At 56.5% G+C, this 24,651-nt stretch overlaps 8 protein-coding genes across 8 annotated transcripts; 6 read left to right on the top strand and 2 right to left on the bottom strand.

Annotated features, from left to right (window-relative positions):
* Positions 1 to 948: 948 nt before the first annotated feature.
* TUS1 (Rho guanine nucleotide exchange factor) lies at positions 949 to 6,237 on the top strand (the record flags this gene model as incomplete). Its single annotated transcript, XM_064802193.1, has 2 exons — positions 949 to 5,160; positions 5,212 to 6,237. 2 exons carry the CDS (start codon positions 949 to 951, stop codon positions 6,235 to 6,237), a joined length of 5,238 nt encoding a protein of 1,745 aa, XP_064659554.1.
* Positions 6,238 to 6,527: 290 nt separating this feature from the next.
* Positions 6,528 to 8,589, bottom strand: LTR77_004942 (uncharacterized protein; the record flags this gene model as incomplete). Its single annotated transcript, XM_064802192.1, has 5 exons — positions 6,528 to 6,608; positions 6,685 to 7,141; positions 7,218 to 7,280; positions 7,704 to 7,837; positions 7,933 to 8,589. 5 exons carry the CDS (start codon positions 8,587 to 8,589, stop codon positions 6,528 to 6,530), a joined length of 1,392 nt encoding a protein of 463 aa, XP_064659553.1.
* Positions 8,590 to 9,805: 1,216 nt separating this feature from the next.
* Positions 9,806 to 12,523, top strand: MgSsk1 (Two-component response regulator SSK1p; the record flags this gene model as incomplete). The annotated part of the gene is made up of 1 exon (XM_064802191.1): positions 9,806 to 12,523. One exon carries the CDS (start codon positions 9,806 to 9,808, stop codon positions 12,521 to 12,523), a length of 2,718 nt encoding a protein of 905 aa, XP_064659552.1.
* A 557-nt stretch (positions 12,524 to 13,080) lies between these two features.
* Positions 13,081 to 14,385, top strand: LTR77_004940 (uncharacterized protein; the record flags this gene model as incomplete). The annotated part of the gene is made up of 3 exons (XM_064802190.1): positions 13,081 to 13,171; positions 13,228 to 13,492; positions 13,551 to 14,385. 3 exons carry the CDS (start codon positions 13,081 to 13,083, stop codon positions 14,383 to 14,385), a joined length of 1,191 nt encoding a protein of 396 aa, XP_064659551.1.
* Positions 14,386 to 14,823: 438 nt separating this feature from the next.
* Positions 14,824 to 15,247, top strand: LTR77_004939 (uncharacterized protein; the record flags this gene model as incomplete). Its single annotated transcript, XM_064802189.1, has 2 exons — positions 14,824 to 14,884; positions 14,946 to 15,247. 2 exons carry the CDS (start codon positions 14,824 to 14,826, stop codon positions 15,245 to 15,247), a joined length of 363 nt encoding a protein of 120 aa, XP_064659550.1.
* A 2,463-nt stretch (positions 15,248 to 17,710) lies between these two features.
* On the top strand, positions 17,711 to 19,426 carry WHI3 (cell cycle RNA binding protein whi3; the record flags this gene model as incomplete). The annotated part of the gene is made up of 1 exon (XM_064802188.1): positions 17,711 to 19,426. The coding sequence occupies one exon, from the start codon at positions 17,711 to 17,713 to the stop codon at positions 19,424 to 19,426; it is 1,716 nt and encodes a 571-aa protein (XP_064659549.1).
* Positions 19,427 to 20,484: 1,058 nt separating this feature from the next.
* LTR77_004937 (uncharacterized protein) lies at positions 20,485 to 21,526 on the top strand (the record flags this gene model as incomplete). Its single annotated transcript, XM_064802187.1, has 4 exons — positions 20,485 to 20,685; positions 20,800 to 20,978; positions 21,043 to 21,100; positions 21,227 to 21,526. The coding sequence occupies 4 exons, from the start codon at positions 20,485 to 20,487 to the stop codon at positions 21,524 to 21,526; spliced, it is 738 nt and encodes a 245-aa protein (XP_064659548.1).
* Positions 21,527 to 21,967: 441 nt separating this feature from the next.
* Positions 21,968 to 23,350, bottom strand: LTR77_004936 (uncharacterized protein; the record flags this gene model as incomplete). The annotated part of the gene is made up of 2 exons (XM_064802186.1): positions 21,968 to 22,510; positions 22,691 to 23,350. 2 exons carry the CDS (start codon positions 23,348 to 23,350, stop codon positions 21,968 to 21,970), a joined length of 1,203 nt encoding a protein of 400 aa, XP_064659547.1.
* Positions 23,351 to 24,651: the final 1,301 nt, after the last annotated feature.

Genomic DNA, 24,651 nt, shown 5'->3' with positions numbered 1-24,651 from the left:
GTACTACGCGCTGGCAGGAGTCTCTGCAGAGCAGAGTCGAATGATGGGTGAGCCAGCTTTGAATCGCCGCCTGTGTTCTGGCTCGGATGGGCCATTCGAGACTTTCGTGCCGACCACTGTCGTAGATATTGCCAGCCATCTGTCGTCTCCATCTCCACGGTCAGAGGGCGGCAGCATTGTCGCAGGCGGCCTTTGGGACCCGGCCCAGAGGTAGGTACGGAGTACCATCGGGTCGAGAATCTCCAGGGCCGTCCGGCTGTGCGTAGGATCGTGGAAAGGACAGCTCTCGAACAACCGTAATGCTTGAGATCTGCCTCCACGGACCCCGTGCACCCATCTGCGGCCGTGGAATGCTTAAGAGGTTGCTGCCGTATTCGCAGCGGTTGTGTAGAGGTACAAGGCGCGGCGGACAGGCGATGTTGAGCGTGATTCGCTTAGGTCGGATTCGAGCTAAGCCGGCGCTGACGGCTGGGCTTTGACTTGCATACTGGTCTTCGTGAGCCTCGTTACCAATAAGGAGGAGCTTCGGTCGTTTCGCAAACCACTGGAGACTGTGTCGATAATATCAGGTAGTCGGGAGAGCTCGCAGAGTCGCAGGCATCCTGCTGGGTCGCGAGACTTTGCCGTCAACAACGCCCTCCGGACCTCCCCCGCCAAGCCGCGTACAACGACAGCGAGCCCTCGAGAGAGGATACGAGGGCCTGGACATGCGCGAAGGGACTCGTCGACGATGAAGAGCTAGATTCAGCTCCACGAAAGAAAGTTAAAGATCGCAGTTGGAAGCACAGCGCGATCAGGCGGGCACAACTCTTGCGAGACCTCATGCGGGTTGCGCAACGTACTCGACCTCAGCCTGCTGGCAGGACTGCGCCATCTCCTCTGACCGAGCCGACGTGAAGTCGCCTGGAGCGCTATTCATCGGGGTGTGAGAAGACGTGAGTCGCGAGAATGTCGTGGCAGCAGGGCGGGCAATATGGGCAGCAGCCGAATCGCGGCTACTACAACGTAAACCCTCCCTACGGACAGCAGCCGCAAGATGATGGACAACGGGGACAATATGGCCAGCAACCGCAGTACCCGGGGCAGCCGACCTACAGCCAGCATCCCACCTACGGCGCGGGGAATGGCTCTGTGCAACAGCCACAGAGTGGATACTACGAGGGGCAGATGCCGCAACGGCAGCCGTCGAATGCGCAGTATCCAGGTCAGCCGCAATACCAGCAGCAGCAGCAGACGTACCAGTACAATCCTCGCGATTACGCGCAAACTCAACCACAACCGCAGCCTCCACCAACGACACAATACAATCCTCAGAACTACCCTGTCCGGACGTCCTCTACGTACAGCCCGCAGCAGTACAATCCACAGCACTATAGTCCGGCTGCGACGTATTCGAGCCAATCGAGTTTCGCGGGTGCTACTAGCGGGCCCATAGATCCTTACGGCTACGCTGACGTGCCGTACTCTCCCCAAGCGTCGAGCTATGCGCAATCACCACAACGGCCAAATTTCAGTCCGGTGCCCTCATACAGTCCGCAGGTCCCAAGCCATGGCTACGGGTATCAAAACCAGCAAAGTCCGCCTCCACAACAACAATACGGACGATACGATCCACCTTTGTCCGCAGCATCGCAGCCGCAGGATGTACCGTATCCGACGAGTGATTGGCAGCCTCATCCGCAAAGCATGAGCTCTCAGCAGTCATCACAATATTACCATCAGCCTGCGTCTGTCTTTGCCGGCGCAACGGACGACTACCGACCTTCACCTCCTTCCCACGATCAATCTCCTTCACCTCTTTACCATACCACGTCGAATGCTTCATTACCTTCACCGCCTAGTAATGGGCCGACGCCACCTACTCATGCACCCACAAGAAGTGGTACGACCGGCCGACATCCGCAATCACGACCTTTACCGGGGCCTCCAGAACCAGACGCCGGTTACTTCCCAACCTCCCGCAGTCCGCGCGTGGAACTTTCGTTGGAGGAACAAGAAAGGCTGACTCAAGAGGACCTCTTCCAGCAGGTCGAGAGTGCAGTTTTGAATGCTGGTAGAACGACTGGGCACAGCCCTGCTATCTCTGTCAGCCAACCTCCTACAAGTGGAGGGACGACTCCGCTGTTTGCGCCGAGCTCGCCCCATGTGTACAGGAGCGGCAGCAATGCCAACGGGAGCCTGTCGCCTGCACCTGCTGATCCACAGTACAGCAGCGACAGCGATGCCGAAGCATCAGCTGGCCTTGCGATGCTGCAGATGGCGGAGGAAGAAGACGTCAGGCGAAGGCAGAGTGCTGGGAGTCAGATGCGCTTCAGCAATGGCTACGGATCGCAACGAAGCTCGCGGCAGCAGCAGCATCTCATGCCTCAGCCAGAAGCCAGCGATAGCGACGATTACGGAGGGGTGGATATGAGCTCTTTCGGAGGCGGCTACGACGTTCAAATGACATACGGTGGAGATCCGAGTGCTTTGGCGGTGGGAGGCGAGGCCAACGGGCACGATCCATACGGACAGCCAGTGTCCCAGCACAGCTCTATGCGCAGCACGCGAAGATCGAATCCTTCACAGTCAAGCCAAGCCAGCCACGAGTACGATTATAGAATGGGTTCCTTCAGCCCGTTCATGCCATTCAACCCCGAGGCAAGAGTGGATGCACCGGGTACTGGCGGGTTATCGCAGCCCTCAGCGGATGGACGGAGACAGAGCTACGATGAAGGCGATGAAGACATCTTCTCAGATTCTCATCGCTTCCCTGACGAGCCTCCAGATATCTTTTATCAGCCAGCGTCGACCTCATATCGACCGCTACCTGCTGTCCCTGGTGGCCAAGTTCCACCGACGATACAGACAAATGTTCGACAAGCGCAGGAAGGAGCGCCATACCCAAGTGGCCCGGACACCTTCTACAACAACTACCAGCAACCGCAGTTCGTGCCACGGTCTACCTCTTTAGTAAGCCATACGAATACGCCACCCGTGCATCAGCCTCTGCGGTCAAAGACGGATGCGGAAGAGAGACGAGCGCGATTGACGCCCAGAGGAGGGTCTCAGCTGTCCACTATCTCATCAACGCCGTCCTTGACACCTGCAGTCGATCTCCCGACTATTCCTGGCAAGCGTTTCATCCCGTCACAGCTTGGTGCTCCAGCCTTCAATAAATGCGAGGCACCATGGAGCTTGAGCTCTATCCTGCAGTGGCTAATGCAGATCACGAACCCCGAGCAAGCTCTTGAGATCAGAGAAGGCGAGATCAAGGAGGCTTTGGTGCTGCTGTTCACGAACAAGGTTCCCACCATGAACATCGCTGACGCTGAGACACTGAGCAATAGAGTGGTCCAAGATATGTACGATGCTGAGACACTTATGGCGACTGAGGAGTGGGTCAAGATCATGCCAGGACGGATGTCGGGCGTGATCTTCCAGCTCACTGGTGCGGGATGTTATGCTCCTACCGTCCATGATCATATCGTGCCTGGGCGATGCTACTCTCACCATTGTCAACGGACGTTGAAGAAGGTCAACCTGCGTGAACAGCCCGTCCGGGCAGGCGAGAGCTGGGCGGAGTTCTATAAGCTGAAGAAGGAAGACTACGAAGGCAGGGACAAGCGCGAGCTCGAACGACAGCACGTCCTTCATGAAGTCGTCCAGACGGAGGATGGCTTCATCGACCAGCTGAACGTGCTTCGTGTGCTCTATCGAGACCCACTCAACAAAGTCGAGCCTTCCATCATCACGCCCAAGCGGAAGGAAAAGTTCTTGCAGGATGTGTTTGGCAAGGTCGACGCCATTAAGCAAGCAAACGTTGACCACCTTCTACCACAGCTGAAGTATCGGCAGCAGGAGCAAGGTCCATTCATCGTTGGGTTCTCAGACATCTTCCGGCAGTGGATCCGAAAAGCGAAAGCAGCGTACATCGACTACGCGGGTGGCTTTCCTGGAGCGACCTTCTTGGTGCGGCAGGAGATTGACCGGAATATTGAGTTCCGAAACTTCATCGATAGGGCGAGAAGTGACAAGCGCTCGACCAAGCTGGGCTGGGACACCTTCCTCAAGGCACCCATCACGAGACTGCAGCGGTATACGTTGCTGCTGAGTACCGTGCTGAAGACCATGAAGACGGACAGCGAGGAGAAGACGAATCTCAAGATCGCCTACGACGAAGTCAAAGCCGTTACGATGGAATGTGACGCCAGAGTTGCTGAAATGCAACGGAAGGTCGATCTGACTGATCTAGGCTACAAGCTGGCTTTACGATCAAACTTGAAGCAGAAGATTGAGCTGAACCTGGACCACTTCGGGCGTGAGATGATCCACCGCGGCGACGTGCAGAGGATGGGCGACAGTCGGTTTACGTGGATTGACAGCCATGTTATTCTGTTTGATCACTATCTGGTGATCGCCAAGACAGTCACACAGAGGACTGAGCAGCAAGGCAAGATGGAGAAGTACGACGTCTCGAGACTGCCGATACCGATGGATCTGCTGATCTTGGACTCCGCGAACGACCCCGCTGTGCAGAAGAGCTCGTATGTCAAGGGCATCACCTCCGTACGGGATGTGACTGGCAGAAGCGGAACGCCACAGGATCAAGCCGGCATAGGGAGGGTACCAAGCAATCAAGGCCCAGGCCCTCAGCTGTCACAAACCAACACTGGCATGTCGAACAACCATTTGCAAACGGTCACCTCACTTGGCGACGGTAAGGATGCTGATAGGATCATGTATCCCTTCCGCGTCAAGCACCTTGGTCGTGACACGTACACGCTCTTCGCGCCAACCGAGCAGGCGAGACGAGATTGGGCTAACAAGATCATCGAAGCTAAGACGAAGCATGCTGCTGGTCTGTACCATTCGAATTCCGAGCCATTCAAGCTTAGGGTCATGGCGGATTCAGCGTTTGTGTACGATGCCTTTGGCGGCTCGGGCAACAAGAGCTTCGTCATCAAAGGCACACCGGTGGACAGGGCGATCAAAGAGGTCGAGCAGAGGTTCAAGGATAGCGGGAGGCCTGGTCCGATATGCAGGGCTAGGGTCAACTGCGCGACGACTTGGACAACGCCACCTCCGGATGAGGAGACGCCGGGTAAGGACATGGTCGCGGTAGGCACCGATTATGGTGTCTATATCAGCGAGACTGACAACCCGCGCGGCTGGACGAGGGTAAGTTCTCTCATTCATCCACCTGCACATCGGAATACTAACACCTCCCAGGCCATCAACCTGCCCCGCGTGACTCAGCTTTCCGTCTTAGAAGACTTCAACCTCTTCCTCCTCATCTCCGACAAATCGCTCATGGCCTACCACCTCGACGTTGTCTGCCCCGCGACCGGCCCCGTCAGCACCACCACCAACGGCGGCCGCCCGTCCACCTCTTCCTCCGACTCGCTCGCCAAAGCGCCCAAAAAGATCTCTGGCAGCAAGGACGTCGGCTTCTTCGCCACCGGCCGCATGAAGGAGCGCACGCTCGTCTTCTACAAGAAGCGCGAGAACCTCAACTCCGTCTTCAAAGTCATCGAGCCCATCTACTCCAAATCCGCGGAGAAGAAACGCGGCGTCTTCAAACGTGGAGGCCCGACAGACTTCTTCCGGGAGTACGACGAATTCTACATCCCGGCCGAGTGCAACGCGCTCAACCTCTTCCACTCCTCTCTCGCCGTCAGCACGGCGCGCGGGTTCGAAGTCTTGACTCTGGACAAGAAGGTCCCGCATTCCGTGCCCGACCTCCGAGCAGCCGAAGTCCAGAACATCGCTGGCCACATCAAAGACCAGCGCGCGCTGGCTATGCTCCGCCTGTCAGACCAGGAATATCTGCTCGTGTACGCCAACTGCGCCGTCTACATCAATAAGCACGGCGAAGTCTCCCGCAGCGTGATTCTCGAATTCGTCGGGTCTGCACAGAGCGCCGCGCTGTACGGCGCTTACCTCTTGCTCTTCTGTGAAGACTTCGTCGAAATCCGGAACGCGCTGAACGGGAGGTTGATGCAGGTCATCGCCGGACGGGAGATCAAGTGTTTAGATGACGGAGGGAGCTGGAGTTCAGCCGCGGCAATTGCGGCGCAAGGGGCTAATGGGGCCGCGCAGGGCGGTGTGAATGGGCATGGGATTAATGGGTATTCGGTTGCTGGCAGTCCGGCGGTGGGAGGGAGGACGGTGAAGTTGGTGATGCAGCATCCGGAGGCAGAGAGGACGCAGGTGGTTGTTGAGTTGTTGCTGAAGGGGAGTGTGAATGGTGCGTGAGGGAGGGAGAGAGAGATTCTTTGGGCTTGGATTTTGCGAGATGATACCATGATCGTTTTTGGGTTATAGGCGTTTTTGGAGCTGGGTTGGATGGGATGGTTTCAGTGTGTGGATAGACACTGTATGGGGACAATGTACGCTTCCGTGCAGCCGTTTTCAGTGGAAGTCTCAATCATGCTGTTACTTTATGGACCTGGAGTGTCATAGACTCCCATCTCGAGCACACCCGTCAGATGGTGGACTACGCAGAGAACAGCCCCGGCGTGTCGAACGATCTGCTAGCTTTCCTCCTACCCGTACTCGTGCCATACCCGCACATCCTTCGCTAGCTGCAGCACCACATCAAACGCCAGCTCCGGTACGTCTGCAAACTACATCGCCATCAGTCTGCGACCACAGCAATCTGTGGGGTTGGAAAGGCAATCATTGCCCATGGCATCTACTCACCAGCTTTCGCACCATCGCCTTCACCTTCCCGCCATTGTCGATGAGCATCCTCACGACGCACTTAACCACCGCCGGCCTCGGCTCCACCGCAGCGTCCTTGCGCTTGCAATAGACGAACCTCGCAACGGCGTCGACTTCCTCGGCATCGTCCACGCAGGTCTCGACCTCATACCTCAATCTGCCGGCGAAGTTCTGCGCCGCAAAGTGCACGAGGTACTTCTTCGCCGTCACGTGCACATCGGCCAGGTACTCCAGGTCGAAGTCTCGATCGGGCAGCTCGTCCGGATAGCCGCCGCGGCCATAGTAGTGCTTCCGGTAGATCCAGGCGATGAGGCCCGTGAGCGCGTGGGGGTCGTCGTCCTGCAGGTGGATCTCGTTGGTGTTGGCCTCCTGGAAGACGCGCTGTTCGAAGGCGGTCTGGAAGTAGTCTGATGCGCTGGATAGGACGATTTTGTGTCTGTTGTGTTGTAAAGGTACAGGTGGTTAGCTCAAGGGCCGCTGCTTGATGCTAGCGGGAGGGAGGGAGGAGTTACGCTTTCAACTGATGCCCGCTGAAGTTGATTGTTACGTCGGAATGCGTAGGCGAGTTGAAGTATCTGCGGCAGCGTCAGCGAACTGGCTTGCATATCTTTGACTGATGTTGAGCTGGTACCTAGATGGAACAGTCCACCGTCTAGCAGCTTGCTTTGCTGCTTTATCAGTATGCTCCCAGAGGACTATGTCAGGCATTAGCGAAGACAGTGGAGAGGACGTGGATAGCCACTGGGCAAACGGCAGGGTGATTTTCTCAGGAGGGGACGTAGGGAGACTACATGTAGGACAAGCCTGATGCTTGCGCCATTTGCCTTCATGCTGTCTTGTTCCCCGTGGGAGGTTCTTTCATACAGGTCTTGAAGATGGGGCTTGTTGTTCTTCGGGAGGAAACATGTGCTCATCAGCAACGAGATTGCTCGCACCTGATACACTGATGTTTTCGCTGGCTGACGTACCTACCAGAACGGTCGGATGGCCCATGTCACGAGTCTTCGCTCGACGAGTCCGCCGCAGCCGCCACGATCGCGGGAAAATAATTCGGTTGCTTCCCCCTCAACTGCTTTGCCTCCTTGACAGAGTCAACGGTGAGCTCAAAACCCAGCTCTCGAATCTCCGCAAACTACAGTCGCATCAGGTGTCAGTAATACTAGGCATGGAAGCTTTCATTGCAATGCAACGAACACAATAGCGGAAAGGGGGGTCTGAGGAACATACCAGCGCACGAATCTCTTCATTGGCTTCCCCACCGTCCTCCGCATCTTCCATCATGCTGCCGATGCGCTCAACCACAGCCGCGCGGAGGTCCGTCGCAGAGTCTTTCTGGTCGACGTAGACGAACTTCGCCACCTCGATGACTTTGCGGAGATCTCTCGTGTCCTCGTTCGTCCAAAAGTGGGTGAGCATCGTGTTAAAGCGTCTCAGGGACTCTTTCGTGCAAGCATCGACGAGATACTTCTTGGCGACTACGTAGACGTCGGCGATCTGCTGCATAGACGTGCCGGGGGGAGGTAAGAAGTCCGAAGATGAATTTCGGAGCGTTATGCCAGGAGGTGGCAGACCTGCAGAGTAAGTACCCCGACCGTCATAGTGCATGCCGTAGATCCAGGCAACGAGACCTCTAACAGCGTCCGGGTTGTCGCCAATGAGGACAAGCTCGTTGCTACGGGCTTCTTTGAATCCCGTCTGCTCGAAAGCACGCTTGAAGTACGGCGAAGCGCATGCGAGGATGACTTTGTGCGCTAGCAACTCCTGGCCGCTGAACTTGAGCGTGACGTCGGAGAAGGTGGACGAGTTGAAGTACTGGGATGGGATGCGCCAGGGTGGACCTCTGAGGTCGGCTTCGTCGGACGTGTAGCTGGCTTCAGACGACATCTCGTGAGAGTAGGACTGTTTGAGGAAGTGTGCGGTTGTACAGGAGAAATGACATGATGTATAGAGGACATTGCTGCTACTTACGCTTCCATTCAGTGTTTGCTCTGTGTTCTTGCTGGTGGATTCCATAGGGTGCGCTCCATGAGAAAACAAGGTGGTGTGGCATTGTAGTGTTACGCTCATTCATTGTTCGTGCCGGTAGGCGTCAATAGCATCAGCGAGCCCGGATCGCAGAGAGCGTTGCTGTTGGAGGTAGTACGGGCAAAGGCGATGGCACGGAACCTTCTTGCGGGGCCCTGGCCAGGTTGCTGATGCAGGCACGGATCTACGTTGCTCGAAGAATGAGACCTGAAACACGCTCGTCCTCGCACCAGAAACGTGGTGATATGTCGCGCATTCTCCCGTGGCACTCGTACGGGCCTCGTGAATAGATGTTGGCGTGAGCAGAGCGAATACTGGCCTCCCATTGCTGAACGTCAGCTGTCCTTGAAAGCCTCCGAGTTGCGGCGTGTGGGTTCTTCGCAATTCACCAATGCTAAATGGTGACCACCGTATAGTCATTGCAATGCGTTAAGTAAATGTAGTCAGTTGCCTGATCATGTGCACTCGATCATCGATGCAATGCTGGTGAAGCGCCGTGGAACTGGCAAAGGGCAAATTGGCCGAGCCGAAGTAGCTTCGTACTGCAATGCCGCGAGTGTTGTGAGTGTGTGATGAACAGCGCATCGCTCGCCATTCGAGACACGAAGCAGAAAAGTGTTTGAGAGAGACAAGGACGGCCCCTGATCTACAGCGAACGTGTCTACCCGGTTGGCGGCGCGGTGTGGGACGGCGGGAGAAAGAGTCTCAGTCTTTACCTGGGGCAGATCGAGAGACGACGCGTCCGATCGCGATGGCCATTTCCAGCAAAGCGGGATGCGCCCCAGTCCAAGTCATTTCTGGGAACAGACCTGCTTTTGCCTACTCTCGAGCCACTTCCAGTTGTTGGCAGCAATCTCCTGATGTGTGGCGCCTGTCAGTCTGACATCTACCTTCAAACTTCACGGTGAATGATTGCAACCGCAGAGGAAGAGAGAATTGTTGTGGTGATGGAGAAGCAGATATCCACCTGAGCCAAAAAGAAAGACGCTCATTCGGCTGGCGGCACCTCCGCTCCGCTCGCTGGGTTTAGTGTTGACCTCCGAGCGTGCAAGAAGCTCGAGTGTGTTGCCTTTCAATGGCCCGCTTCAGACCCAGTCGACTGTTCCGACGTCTTTCCTCTCGCAGCAGCACCCACACCAACAAAGACCCCGACCCCACCCCTCCGTCCACCGCCAACCCATCCACTCCACCGCCGCCTTTACCCATCTACTCGGTCTCGGGAGTGCGGCAACTGCGGAAGAGCAGCTCCCTGCCCAAACTCAGGAAGAAGTTGCACGCTTCGGTCGCCGATACCCAGGCCAGAGCGGACGTCCCGGAGGTCGTGCCCGAGCAGCGCGAGAGTGTGCTTGTATTGCCCGACGGCGAGGACACCTGTGCTGTCAGCGAAACCACACATTCACGGCCATCAGAGAGCGACACGTTGGCGGGAGAGAGAAAGGTCGAGCTGGACGACGAGGACAAGGAGGCGGCTGTCTCGACAGCGGAGTTACAATTGGAACAGGTCGCGAGCCAACGGGCACACCCAGTCCTCACCGTCGAGCAGCCAACGCCCGATGCTGAGGAAGGCCTGAGTAATTTGAAGCCTGGCGCAGCGCGGACCGAGTCGGATCGCAGTCGAGGCACAGAGTCTGGAGAGATTACACTTGCCAACTCCACGCCCGAGCAGGAGTCTGCAGCCTCCGTGAGAGACGAGCCATCGCCGCGGACTTCGGTCTTTCCTGCTGCTGAACGGCCGGAAACAGCCAAACCGACTCGACCGACCGGCACGAACATACGCAGTCTCAGCATCGCAGACAGTGCCAATGCTAAGATCTTGACCACTCTTCTGGACGCTCCGACGAGACACGAGATTGGCCTACCTACAGCTGGGAGCTCGCTTCTACCCACCAGTGGTTCGCTCGACTTCTTTGACCCGGGCATACAAGGCTTGACCAACATGCTACACCGTAAGGTCTGGGTCAAGCGACCCGGAGCCTCACCTACGCTTGTGCAGATCAAGGAGGATGATTTGGTGGACGATGCACGCGACACAATACTACGGAAGTATGCAAACTCGCTGGGAAAGACGTTCGATCCTCCGGACATGGTGCTACATATCGTGACGCGCGCAGAGCAGGGTCAGAATCGCACACAGAGAGCGCTGGGTCCGGAAGAAGAGATGTGCAAGACCATCGACTCTTACTTCCCTGGCGGCCAGACAGTAGACGAGGCACTGGTCATCGACACTCCACAGAGGCGAACACCTAAGCCCTCACCTAGGGTGATGCCAAACCAAGCCTACCATGCACTGGACGAGTACAGACCTTTGGAGAACGGCACCGACTATTTTCCACCCATGCCAGCAGTGATACCTGCCTCCATACCACAGACGAGCGCGAGCAACGACAGCCGAGCGAGTCACCACCACCATCCCGTAGTAGGGGGTACCGCTGAACATCCACGCTCTATATCCGTTCTCAATACCGGCCAAATCGCGCCCCTACCTTCACCTGGCGGGACGACTCGACGACACCACACCAATCGTCCGAAGTATGCTCGACAACAGACATCCTCACCTACTGTCCTATCACATCCCAACGCTGGCGCCGTCGCTGTGAACGCACCTCAAACCGCACACCCAAACCTCCCGCATCGCGCATCCACCCGACCGCGAATGGACTCTTCCACGTCCGAAGCCCACCATCCCAACGGCGTTCCAGCACCTCCACCACTACCGACACCACCTGCACCGGACGCTGCTCCAACCAACCAAAACCACTCACAACCACCGACACCTGGCGCAGTCCCGCCTGGTATCGTCCACCGCGCTGGCCGTCCCAAGAAGACGCGCAAACCTACCCCAGAGAGCCAAATGACCGCCTACGGACGTCGCAAGAAAGATTCATCATCCTCCTCACCTCACCCCGCCACATCCGGCGTCGGCCTCCTCGACGGATCCGTCCCACCCATCAATGTCCTCATCGTCGAGGACAACATCATCAACCTGCGTATTCTGGAAGGGCTGATGAAACGTCTCAAAGTCCGTTGGCAAACAGCCCTGAACGGCCAAATAGCGGTCGACAAATGGAAGGCGGGCGGCTTCCACTTGGTGCTAATGGATATCCAAATGCCCGTGATGACCGGCTTACAAGCGACGCGAGAGATCCGCCGCCTAGAGCGCGTCAACGGCATCGGCGTCTTCAGCTCCACATCCCCAGACGGGGAAGCCCTCGCCAACGGCGACAAGCCCACCTCCGACGAGACCGACGCAGCTGCCAAACGCGCCGAAGACGACAAGCTCCTCGGCCACTCCGAAGGCCTCTTCAAATCCCCCATCATCATCGTCGCCCTCACCGCGTCATCGCTGCAATCCGACCGTCACGAAGCGTTAGCAGCGGGTTGCAACGACTTCCTCACCAAGCCGGTGAACTTCGTCTGGTTAGAACGGAAAGTCAAGGAATGGGGCTGCATGCAAGCCCTCATCGACTTCGACGGGTGGAGGAAATGGAAGAATATCGCTGAAACCGCTGAAGCGGGGAAGAGCGAGGCGGAGAAGGCGAAGGATCGGGAAAGGGAGGAGAAGGAGCGCGTGAAGGCGGAGAAGATGGCGCGGTTGCAGGAGAGGCAGGCGGCGAAGGCGAAGGAGGAGCGGGAGCGGAAGAAGCGGAGTAGTATTGGCGGTGCAGGGGAGGTTGGTGCGAGCGCGAGGGCGGGCAGTCCGGTGCCTGAGGCGGGTGCCGGGCCGTCGACGGGGACGCAGACTTTGAGGAGTGGGAGGGAGGTGCTTGGGGAGGTGGGGTTTGAGCTTGCGTGAGCGGGCGAGAAGTCGGGGGGTTGGGTCGGAGATGCTATACGGCCTTTGTAATATGTGTCTGGGTTTCTTTGGGTTTGAGCATTCGAAGCGGCAGCGAAGCGCAGGCGTTCAGGGAAGAGAAGAGGAGAGATCGAGACTGGCGAGTTTGCGGTCGCTCTTCACTCTCATTGCATGGTTGGGGCCCCGAGGTGGGACTGGTTGGGCGGGCTGCTCGCGAGCACGGCTGTCCTGTCGTGTTATCTACGAGTTCGTAGCGTGAGGCACTTGTAATCTGATAAACCCTACCCGCCTCTGCGCGGAGGATCTCTTTTGTGAGTTGTTATTTCAGCTCGGGACCTCGCGTTCTCAGCTGTGCATGCTACTTCAATTCCACTCATGCTACTTCAACTCCACTCTTGCGCATGCCGAGTCAGGTAGGCATGTTATTAGAGCGTCAACAATGGATGCCTGGATTAACCAGAAGCTGAGGGTATAAGTATGCAATCCGACTTGCCCGAGTCTCTCAACTGACACTTCGAGTTTGAACATTCTCTTTAACCTGGGAAACAGTGGATTAGATGGTGATGGGGCAATTGGAGAACTTGCTTGAGAACGCGGTGAGGGATGGGAAGGTGCCGCATGCGGTCGTTTATGCTACGAGTAGAGACGGTGAGTCCATCCTCTTCAACCACCTTTGAGCATACCTATAGTAACAGTGAATCCAGGCAGCTTCACATATCATCACGCCAGCGGCTACAACATCGTAGGCAAAGATGAGAAGGTTTCGGAAGATGCGTGCTTCATGCTCGCTTCGCAGACGAAGCTTATGACCACCATCTCCGCGCTTCAGGTCGTGGAGAAAGGCCTGATAGGTCTCGACGACGACGTAGCGGGCGTGCTGCCGGAGGTTGCAGAGCAGAAGATCTTGACGGGTTGGGATGAGAGGGACGAACCGATCTTGGTTGAGAGGAAAGGCGTGATTACTCTACGGTATGCCTGTGGTCCGTCTTCTCACCAGAGACGAGCAGTGCTGACCGAGATCCCAAAGGCACCTTCTGACCCACACATCCGGCCTCTGCTACGACGCCGCCCACCCCGACCTCATCAAATTCCAACACAAACGCGGCCACGCGCTCAACACCGGCGACACGATCCCCGAGCGCTTCGGCGGCCACCCGCTCGTCTTCGAACCCGGCACCAACTGGATCTACAGCAGCGGGATCGACTGGGCCGGCAAACTCGTCGAGCGTCTCACCGACCGGTCGCTCGAGCAGCACATGCAGACGAACCTCTGGGTTCCGCTCGGAATCACGGGGATAACGTTCTGGCCGTTCGAGAGCGAGGAGTTACGGGATACAGTGCCTGCTCTCACCGTGCGGACACCGGAGGGGGAGTTGGTTCTTAATGATGCGCCGACGATTAATACCGGGTCGAAGGACTGTTTCGGCGGCCACGGCGCTTACGCCCGTATGTCGGACTACCTGAAGATTCTGCACTGCCTTCTCGCCAACGACGGCCGGATCCTCCGACCCGCTACCGTCGAAGAGATGTTCACGCCCCAACTCTCTCCTGGCGCCAAAGCGGGTCTGCAATCCTTCCGTCAAGGCCCCTACGCCGCTATGCTGATCGGGGAAAACGACCCCAGCATCGACGCCGATTGGGGGTTGGGCGGGATGCTGTTCATGGAAGATGACGAGGGGAGGCGGAAGAAGGGGACGTTGAGTTGGGGCGGGATGGTGAATACGTTTTGGCTTGTTGATCGCGAGGCGGGCGTGACGTTGACTTTTGGGACGCAGGTGTTGCCGCCCGGGGATAAGGGGGTGACGGAGGTGATTACGGGGGTGGAGAGGGGTGTTTATGGGATGGCGGGGGTGGAGTTTTAGGGGGGATGATGCACTGCAATGATGGGGGACATCTCAGCGTAGGCGAGGAGGTATTGAGCTTGGAGCTAGTTACCTTATGTTGTTGATTCGTGACCATGTTCGCATCGCCGCGTTCGAGTGTCTTTCAGATAATGTGATGTTTCTGGCTGGTAGGTGGGACGAGCTTGCGTCATAGTTCCCCCCCAGAAATCGAAGCCGCCAGAATCAAGGCCGAAGCTTTGCAGCTTTGATATCTATCATCTCTCCCAACAACCGTCGTCCTTGACCGAGCCAAATAGACATCAGAAGCAAGAAGAGTCGTTGAAGATATATCCGATCAACGCACGCACCAAGATCACCACCAGGCCACTTGCGACATCTGCAACGGCGTCAAACCTTATCCCCAGATCGACGCTGTAGCAAGGCACCACAGTCTCCGCGGAAAGGCTTCAGATCGATATGGCTGAACAGCAGGATTTCCCGGTCCTCTTCACGGTGGAGGGGACGAACAGGCATGAAGGTGACCATCTAACTCCTCTAGCATTCACCGCCAACTTGGCCTTGTACTGATAAACTTTCAGTCCTCCTCGTCCAGCCCTCGGACACCTTGGACAAGCTCAAAGAGAGCATGCAGTCCCTGCTCGCCTCTTCTCCGAACCTAGCAGAGTTCATGGGCAAGTACCGCAACAAGGAGCTCAAAGACGTGGTCAAGGACGTCACGGTCAGGTGGGCGAGCGAGGGGCGGGATAAGCAGCTCTTCCCGCGCGAGACGGTGCTGACGAAGGAGAACTGCGCGCCGGTGTTGCGGATGATGGCGGTGGGGGTGGGGAAGGATGTTTTTGATGTTAAATTGATGCCGGCGAAGGCGGAGGGGGGGAAGTAGGGGTTTGACGGAGGGGGTGGTGGGGTTGATCAAGGACAGCGAGGTGGTTTTGTTGGGGAAGGGTGATGTGTATGTCCGACATTCAGGTACTTACTCGTTGTGATATGCGACTTCATGCCAGGTAGTACCAGCAATGCCTTTGTTGTGCTGTGCAGATCTTGTAGCCGGACAATGTGAATCACGCTCACACCGAACATCTGATTTCTCATGGAGAACCATCCAGTGTGAGTGCGTTGGTTTGAGGCATGTGATAGGAAGCGCAAAACGGAGTCCACAGGTCCAGCTTCCCAGAAGCGGTGGTGCGATTCGTCGTCTTCTAGTATCTGATCACCTGCGCACCACGTGTATGTGGTGATTGAGGTCCACAGTGCCACAGACTCCATAGGGACATGCCGAGTAGCAATGAATATGTCGTCTGCACACCATCGGTCGAGTCGCCGAAAAAAGTTCTGCTACTGTTAGGCGGTGGCAACTTTGGTCAGCTCCTTGCTTCTTCTCAGCATGGGCGGTGCGAACTGCGATTGGAATCGGCGCCCTAGGGCTACTCCATCGCCGGGTCTCGTGGTCGCACAGCGCCTTATCCGGCATCTCACGGGTAAAGGAGCCGAGAAGCACAACAGCCGTTGGAGGGGTGCGCCACGTTTCACTTCGTTACCAACAATGGCCGCACGTGAGGGTGCCATGTACAAGATACAGTCCTGCTGTCAAAGTCCTGGCAGCCATCGTTTGGTTGTTGGCCTGCAGGAACATGCCGGCAGCAGAAGTCCCATGACCAGAATCACGGCGGAGGTACCGCATGGCCAACCACGCCCCCTCCACTCCAAACCGCAAGCAGCTTTTCTGATTCGCCGAGCGTCGGAACAGTGCTCTGGTCCTGGGTCTCTAGCTCTGTGCCGCTGCGAGCTATGCCGGACGAGTAAGCTGGCCAAAAAGCGACAATTACAGGATCAGCTTCCAGTCAGGATAGAGAGTTCTCCGCTTTCTCATCAATACTGGCTGATGGTGGGGTGCTTTAGGTCCCGGGCTGGCAAGGATCCCTCTCGCAGACGTGCAGCGGGGGGAGCGGGAGCGACAGCACGGCGAGCACGGTAAGGCTGTGTCTTGCCAGATGCCGGATCTAAAAGTTACCACGTGCAGCTGGAATGGAAGCGGAGAACGAGACAAAACAGCGGAGCGTGTTGCCGAGCATGTTGTGGAAGAGAGCGCGCAGGTACAGCCTCGTACGCTCGTGAGCCAGGATGAGCATGTAGCAGGAAGGTGGGACCATTCCTCGCACAAATGGTTGAGGTCGCAAAGGTGGTCGCAGAAGAGGCCGCGGTGTTTGATCAGCCAATCGCATCGACGACCTCTCTCTAACTTTCCGTCTCGAGGAGGGGCAGCCAACTCAAAAGTCAGCACACAACCAGCGACGGCGGACGTCTGCTCACACCATCGTCCACCAAGCGAGCGGCAGGCAATCTGACAGGGGGGTGTCTTGTGTCTTCGCGGCGGGGGCGCATTTGGCTCGACCGCCATTGCGGGAGCGGCTGCACCATCTCTTGTGCGGCGTCTTCCAGCATCGAGGACAAGGTACACGGAGCATCGAGGACAAGGTACACGGCATCGAGTACCTGCACCTTGCACGCGTCTGCGAGTCTGGGGTTGCTGCTGACACCGATGCGGGCTTCGGGTCGATCGCCTTTTCCACCTTCTCACCACCACCACCGCCTGTGCCTCTTCCACGCTCGTCTCTCGCTGACCACCTCTTATCGTCCACTGCGATCGTCGAGAAAGCAAATCAACACCGGCTCACCCCACGGTCGCGGAGCCTTTAGCTTGCGCACCAGCCACGCGTTATCATCCGGCCATTGGCCAGTGGCCAGCCCAGCGACCGTGAACTGCGCCGAACCAGGCCTCTGTGCGCACTTTCTTCTGCCCACTGCACTCGACCCTCCTTCACACCTTCCACGATCGCTCTCACACCTCCACATCGCGTCTGCACTCTCGCCGTCTCACTCACGCATCACTCCGACTACCGGCCTAACACTGCCGCCGCCATCCAGATCTCGCGACATCTTTGAGCCCGTCACAGCCAGCACCAACATCCACCCGGTCGGCACTTTGCGCGACTCGGGTATTTTCGCATACGACTCTCAGCTGCTCCAGCGTGCATTTTTCGGTACTTAGCGATCGCGCCGACCACTTCTGAGGCCTGATATCTGGAAGCGCATCCGACCTCGAACTGGTTGCGCTCGCTTTCTGATTGGTCGCGAACATCAGGTGTGCTACCAGCACCCTCAGGTTGCCTTGCGCGCATTCACTGCGGTTCAGAAGGGACGGTAGTAGTTCCACGACCAAGGCGCCTTGCTGCACCCTCTAACGAACAGCGTGATCCAACTACGCGACATCACATCACTCACTAGTCGGGCTGACATACCAAGGCGTTTCTACTTCACTTCGGCCGACTCGGCCACCTCTGACAACATGGGCGATACTTCAACTATGAATAGCGGCATGCGCGGAGGCCAGTCAGCATTTTATGGGCGGAATTCATTCAGTCACAGCAGCACTTCACCGCCAAACTCTGCCTACCGGTCAGATGTCTTCAGGAACGGTGCGAGTAGAGCCGGTGGTCCAGGCTATGCAGCCTCTCCCTCAGATAGGTCAGGTGCAACGCCACTTCTGTCGACATCGCTATCTGATCCGACGACATTCGGCCAGGACAACCGGCCGGCGTCCGCGATCATCATCCGAAGACTCTCGAGGAGCACGAGTCGCGAGACACTTGCGAGCATGTTGCTGTTCGCGGGCGACCTCATCGATACTGAATTCATCCGTTCACCATATCCGGAAGACCAAGGCTTTGCTACTGCAGTCGCTCGATTCCAGTCTCAAGCTGGCGCGGTGGAAGCGCAGCAAAAGCTGAATGGAAAGCCCAACACCGCAAAGGAGACGAATATGGTGGTGGAGCTGCATAGTTCGGGAATGAATGGGGCGTACGAGAGGCGTAATACAATCGACGGCACATCATCGAGGACACAAACGAGCTCTGCGTCGTCTGCTGGATCTGCTTCAGGCCCAGCAGGAAGATCGAGGTATGGCAACTCATTCCAGTCTCCCGACAAAGTCTCGCCGCCGTTGCCGACTTCGAGCTCTGGCGGTAGTGGCGACTTCCCCGTTCCCGAGTCGAGCGCGCGGTTCCAGAATTTATTCTCTCCCCAGTCGCCGTTGGCAAATGGGATCGATGGCCGTAATGGCAAACACATGATCAACGCCGATGCAGTCGACGAAGAGACTGGAGAGCTCCTGAAGGATCCAGTGGCGTACGCGAACAGCGGCCCGCAGCAGGCGCGCAGAGGCACAAACTCACAACTGCCGCTCAACAGGTTTGCAAGCTTGTCTTTGAGCACAAATAACGAAAACGGGACTATTACATCCCCACCACCAATCAGCCTTACGTCTCCGAGAAATGCTCAGTCCATGCAGTCACCAATGTCACCCGGAATGGGCCCGAACAGTAGCTACCAGATGAACTTCCCACGACCGCAATACCCGCCCGTCAATCCCGCCGATCAGAATCCTCCTTGCAACACCCTTTACGTCGGCAACCTCCCCATCGACACCTCCGAAGACGAATTGAAGGCCATCTTCTCCAAGCAGCGCGGCTACAAGCGCCTGTGCTTCCGCACCAAGCAGAATGGCCCAATGTGCTTTGTGGAGTTTGAGGACGTCTCATTCGCCACCAAAGCGCTCAACGAGCTCTACGGTCATCCTCTCTCCAACAGCATCAAAGGCGGCATCCGTCTCTCCTTCTCCAAAAATCCGCTTGGCGTCCGTTCAGGCCAGCCAGGGCCAAACGGCATGGGCGCGCAGCCGGTCATGAACCCGCACGCCATGGCGCCTGGTTATGGGATGAACGTCGGCGCGCCGAGCTTTAGCGCAGTCTCTGGCCCACCTCCCGGTCTGGGAAGTGGTGCGAGCATGATGAGCGCGCCGCAATTCCGGCCACCACCACCACCACAAATGGGCAACGGGATGGACGGGATGTTCGCCAACCCCTTCGGCATGCCTTCGCATGAGTTCGAGGCGCAGATGGGCTTGCGCAGCATGGCGGGCAACTTTGCGCCGCAGGGCATGAATGGGCCCGCGTACGACCGAGACGGACGGCAGGGCTACAGCAGCTACAGTATGGGCCGCTAGGACTGGCCCTGGTAGACGGATGGCGAGCCGGATCTTTCTTACTTCAGCACACGACATTCGGGATGCCCATTGTTCATCTTCATCATCATCATCATCATCCTCATCATCATCATCATCATCATCATCATCACGACGGCTATCTGCTTTCCTTTTTGCTTTTACACAGTGCGAGATTCCCCCATTTGCGAACGAAACATGGCTTGGGCTTGGGTACGGGAGTTTCGGACGGGGAGGGGGTTTTCATATCCTTACTGGGCGGCTACTACATCATTTTCTTACTTGCGCGCATACGTTATCATGGATGGACTGCGGGACTTCACTTCTTGGTGCAGGCGTCAAGAACAGAAGGAGGGAAGGGATGGAAAGGAGATACACGGACATCAGCCGCGAAGGCTCGAAATACCCCACTGGGAGCATCCGCTTTGCTTCGCACGGAATCATGGATGGGAACGGAGCACAGTCATGGGCGCTGACGGATGGAGTAGCAAGATGTAGATGCATTGCTGGAGGGGTCGATCGCAGAAGCAGGAGTTTTTCTTCACGTGCAATTGTTGATGGGAAGCTAGGAATTGTTAACGGCCTGCATGAGCGTTTCATTAATCATTGTTATACCATGTCGTTTTGGGATGGGGAGGTAATCTGTCTTTGTATGAGAGTGGGAGTAGTGATAGAGAGTAGGGATGTATGAAGAGAGTCGATCGCTCTTGCTCTTTCATGTGACGCGCTAGTGGTTAGCGTGGTGCTAGCGCGTTTTCATCTATCCTTGGACTCACCCCCCTCGCCATCCTCTTGAACATCAAAGCATCTCAAGCCGCATTATCTGCATGACATCGCGGGGTCGAGGAGGCCAATAAACAGGTGAGAGGTACAGGAGGGCATCGACCGACTCCCGTCCGCCAGAGAAGTATCATCACTTTCCACTTCTGCCTCCTATCGCCTGCCCGACTTCATCATCTTCCGACTCAGTCACCTCCCACCCCATCAGCTCGCAGTTCCAGACACCACATTCTCACCACAGCGCCAGTGACGTGTCTGAATCCGAGACGCCGGGTTCCAACATGCCCGACCCCTCTCCAACAGCGACCGCCGGGATAGCACCACCAGCTGACGGCAGTGACATATCAAAATACTTCGATTTTGCGGAGAACTCGGACGTCACCGTCAAGTTCGGCGGCGGCCATGAGCTCAAAGCGCACAAGAAATTCCTCGCACTCAAGTCCAATTTTTTCAACGCAGCGTTCAACAGAAGAGAGTACCAGGTAGGTCTGCACAGCTGGCATACAGCTTGTCCTTGGGAGTCCGGTTGGATTTGCCGCTATGGCGGACCCTAAACTGTTTCGGAATTGCATCTGACAGCCACTGCCCGATTGGAGTTCTACAGCAACGAGCTCATGCTCCACGAGGACGACCCGCATGCTATCAAAGGACTCATTGCGTGGATATATTGCCTGCACGACGACGGCTGCGGCACCTACAAGCTGCTCAGCGACAATGCCAACTGGAACTACCTCTACAAGATCAGGCCGAATGTAGAAGGCGTTCGCTACGCGAAGTGAGCCTTTTTCGCCTCTCTTGGTACAGCAAGTAGTGTGTGATGCTAAGTAAACTTTGCACAGGTACATCGTCGACCTCTTTGTCGTAGCCAACAAGTACATGGTGCAGACTCTTCTCGAGGTAAGCATAGATGGGTCAGAGTCTTCTCCGAGACACCATGACACTTCAAGTGGCGCTTCGAGGCCTTTTGAACTCTTCCACAGCATTGAGACAGTTGCTAACCCTTCTACTCTTCGGTCTCATTAGGAAGTATTGCCACGTGGAGACGATGAATACGTCACGCGCGGCCGCAACTATCAGTTCAGGTTGGCGCTTCATTGGCTGTGGCTAAAGACGCTGCGGGAACCAACAGACAAAAAGTATCCTGGACCGCTAGACGAAGTCGCTCGATACGTCTACGTGGACCACGCAGATTCTGCTGAAGAGCTCCGACCAGAGATTGTTGGCTGCATCAACCAGCACATGGCGCACTTCAGGGGCTCGAAAGAGGCACAAGAGAAGTTTCAGAATCTGATGAGTTGTCTGTCCGTTAGGGCTCGAGACTAGGATTTGCTGATTGCGTTGCCACTGTGCTGTCGTAGATCCTTGATTTCCCTCAGTTGGGCTTCCTGTTGATAGTCGTCTCGAAGGAACGGGATCTCTTCAGCAGTTGATTACAGCTGTGGAAGGGAACTTCCCACAGACAGCGACAGCTCAACAATGAGAGGGACGTAATTTTGTGAGGTACAACCGGGTCTCGGAGAAGACTGCCTAGATGACCCTCATCAGCCGCTATCATGGTCTCTTGCCCAAGCGAAGGACAGTGGGAGAGGGCTAGAGTCATGTGGGAAGTCTGCTGACGGGACGAGAAAACTTTGCCTAGGAGAGCAGTATATTCCTTTCGGATTGATTGGGTTTGAGAGATGGCCGCCAGACATGTCCGCTGGGCCGCTTTCAGTCTCCCGCTTGGCAGTTTGGTGGGTATATGTACATCGTACAGCTAGATATCTATTCAACACTAGTCGGTATCTTGACCTGTCCTCTCTTCCGATCCTCCAGCGGCATTCCGTAGCGATGTCCAACTGCGTGCCGTCCTCTGCCATCCTTGCCAGTCTTCTCGGCGCTGACATCTTGGAACTTGAAGTCCCAGCGCCGTCCTTTGACGACCACCTGTGTCCTCGCCTCGTACTCCTGCTGCCTCCTCTCCTTATCCGCCCGCGCAGCAGCGGCTTCAGCATCCTTCTCCTGCATCAGCCGTTGTCGCGATTCTCGATCGTGGCCTTCGGCCTCCCACTTGGCGATTTGGATGAGCTCCGGATGTGGAATGCGCTTGTCGGCTGGCAGAAGATTCGGGTGAAATGCTTTGGCAGCGTCTTCTCTAGTGTAGGCTCGAGATTCTGACGTTGGAACAAAGACTTGTTGTCGTGTGTAGGGATGCACAGGTAGGTCGTTAATGGATTCGTGGACTTGAGGTGCGCGGCCTTCGACGTAGGCCGTTTGGGGCAGCATGGCCATGACGGCGTCGTTGTAGGGTTTGGCGAGTCTCTTGCCCTGGCAGATTGTCAGTATCAGGCATGAATCGCCATTGCTGGGAAGTATGGGTGAATTGCTAGATATCAGAGAAGTTCGCAGTGTTTCGTGTGTAACCATGTATGTGTCTTCAAGACTAATCGATTTTGAATTGCACTCATCATTGAAGTGGATGTGGAAAGGAGAAAGAAAGCCACTGACCTCTTCTAACCACTGCTTCTCGACACTCTTTAATCTGACCACAGCAGCCACTCGCCGAATATCAATGCCAAAAGTGGCACTGACGCTCTTCAGATCCAGTCTGTCAAGCGCCACAAGCTCGTAGATCTTCTCCCGCAAGTCTTCTGACAGCACAGGCTGGCTCCTGAACTGCTGGTTGAGAGGGTATGGCCGCAAGTCTGCTGCCCGCTCTTTCGGCACGCCGCCTCGGGATTCCAGATCTTCCCTCTCCCGCCGTCTAAGCTGTCTGAGATCCGATCGCTTGCGCACATCTTCTTGACTTAGACCAGACTCGCGGTCACGGTTCTGCAGCTCTTCTTCGTTCTCGTCCAGCTCGGCAACGTCGGACTCGGACAGGTTCCGCTTCGAGTTATTGTTTTCTTGGCGCGCCCGAAGGAGGTTGCCGCTCTTGTCGTAAGCACTGAGGTAGTTCGTACTGCTGGGCAAGGGGTCGCGAAAGACTTTGCCGGGCCCATTCAGCCATGCGAACATGTTTCGGCGCAGGCGAGTGGCATTGCGAGGAGTGTGGTGGAACTGGCGGACTTGCTTCTCACATGCTTCAGGAGGCGGCTGGGGTCTGGTACGAAAGCATTGCGATGAAGAGTACTGGCAAACGCGATGTGATGGTATTCGTGGCGGCATGGTGGATGGTAAGTGCCCTTGAGGCAGCCGATGAGAGAAAGATGTTGTGTTGGAAGGTCTCGAGATTGATATCCGCCTAATTCTAAAGGGGAAGGAGCCCGGTCTTGGCGTTTGGCACAAGCGTGGAAACCTGTTTGACGAAGCAGCCGCGATTCTTCCTGTACTCCAACCTCACTTCATTCGTCGATCGGCGTTCCAATCGCTCGCCCATGCCACCACAGGCCATGGCGTCTCCGAGGCTCGCCTTGCGCACCTGGAATGCTCTCGACCAAGCCGGCATGGCTCGTCAAAAGCGAGTGCTCGAAATATGGACAGTTGAGACGAAACTCATAGCCACCCACAGTGACCGACGCAGAAGGCTATTCGAAGACTACAAGACCTCCACGTAATACGCCCATTCCCTGTCTCTATTAATGAGCATTAGATCTCTCTCCAGGTCCGGCACTCGCCACACCATGTCAGCACTGATTATGCCTGGCCGTCTCGATAGACGCCACGAGTTTCTGCTCGGCGAACGTGTAGTCTTCGACCATCGCAAACGATCGGTCCCGAGGCACACGGAGGTTTCGATCGGTAAATCGCCTCCGAGCATTTGTGCTGCGCCCAAGTCGCGGTCACACTGCGCCCGATCATTCAGAGCGAATCCCCGAAAAGAATCAGGGAGTCGGACCATCTCGGAGGTCATATCAGGAGTTTTGCCGCCAAATGCTCCCAAGGAGGCCACACCGCTGTCGTCGGCAGGCTGTCCTGGTTTGCGAGAAGATCCATTTCACACACCTCTTCCCGGCCTTGTTGGCCCCTTTTACTGTCGGCAGCTTGCCGCAGTGCAATGGAAGCGGCAACAATGGCAACAATGGTATGTTCGTGCGGTTTCATTCTTATTCTACTGTGGCTGCGTTTCATGTCTATTCTTGGGTATGAAGTGAAGTCGAAGCAATCCTGCCTGGAAGCCGAGAAGCCAGCCCAGCCTCCTGGTCGACACCTTACCCTTGTCCCTTCTTCGAGACGAGAATCTAGCGACCTGAGGCATGCTGAGCTGCTTTCAGCTGGACATGCATATTGTGAGGAGTGGACGGCTGTGTTGTTGAGCTTCCAGATTGCCTTCCCCGAGAGCAATCCACTGCTATGTGGCGTGCTGAGCTGCTTTTTAACTTGACGCGGACCTGGAGAGACCAGCTCAACCTTGTGGTTAATGTCGTGCCTTGTTCCTTCTCCGAGATGGGCATCCAGTGCTATGCGCCACGCTGGCAAAGCTATTTTCAACGCCTTGTCGACCTCGAGACGAGAGGACGGCTTTCCTG

Source organism: Saxophila tyrrhenica, assembly GCF_035928015.1.
Source record: "Saxophila tyrrhenica strain CCFEE 5935 chromosome Unknown scaffold_7, whole genome shotgun sequence".
Classification (NCBI taxonomy): Eukaryota; Fungi; Ascomycota; class Dothideomycetes; order Mycosphaerellales; family Extremaceae; genus Saxophila; species Saxophila tyrrhenica.
The sequence above is the reverse complement of the archived record's forward strand: the minus strand, read 5'-3'. Positions and strand labels throughout refer to the sequence as shown.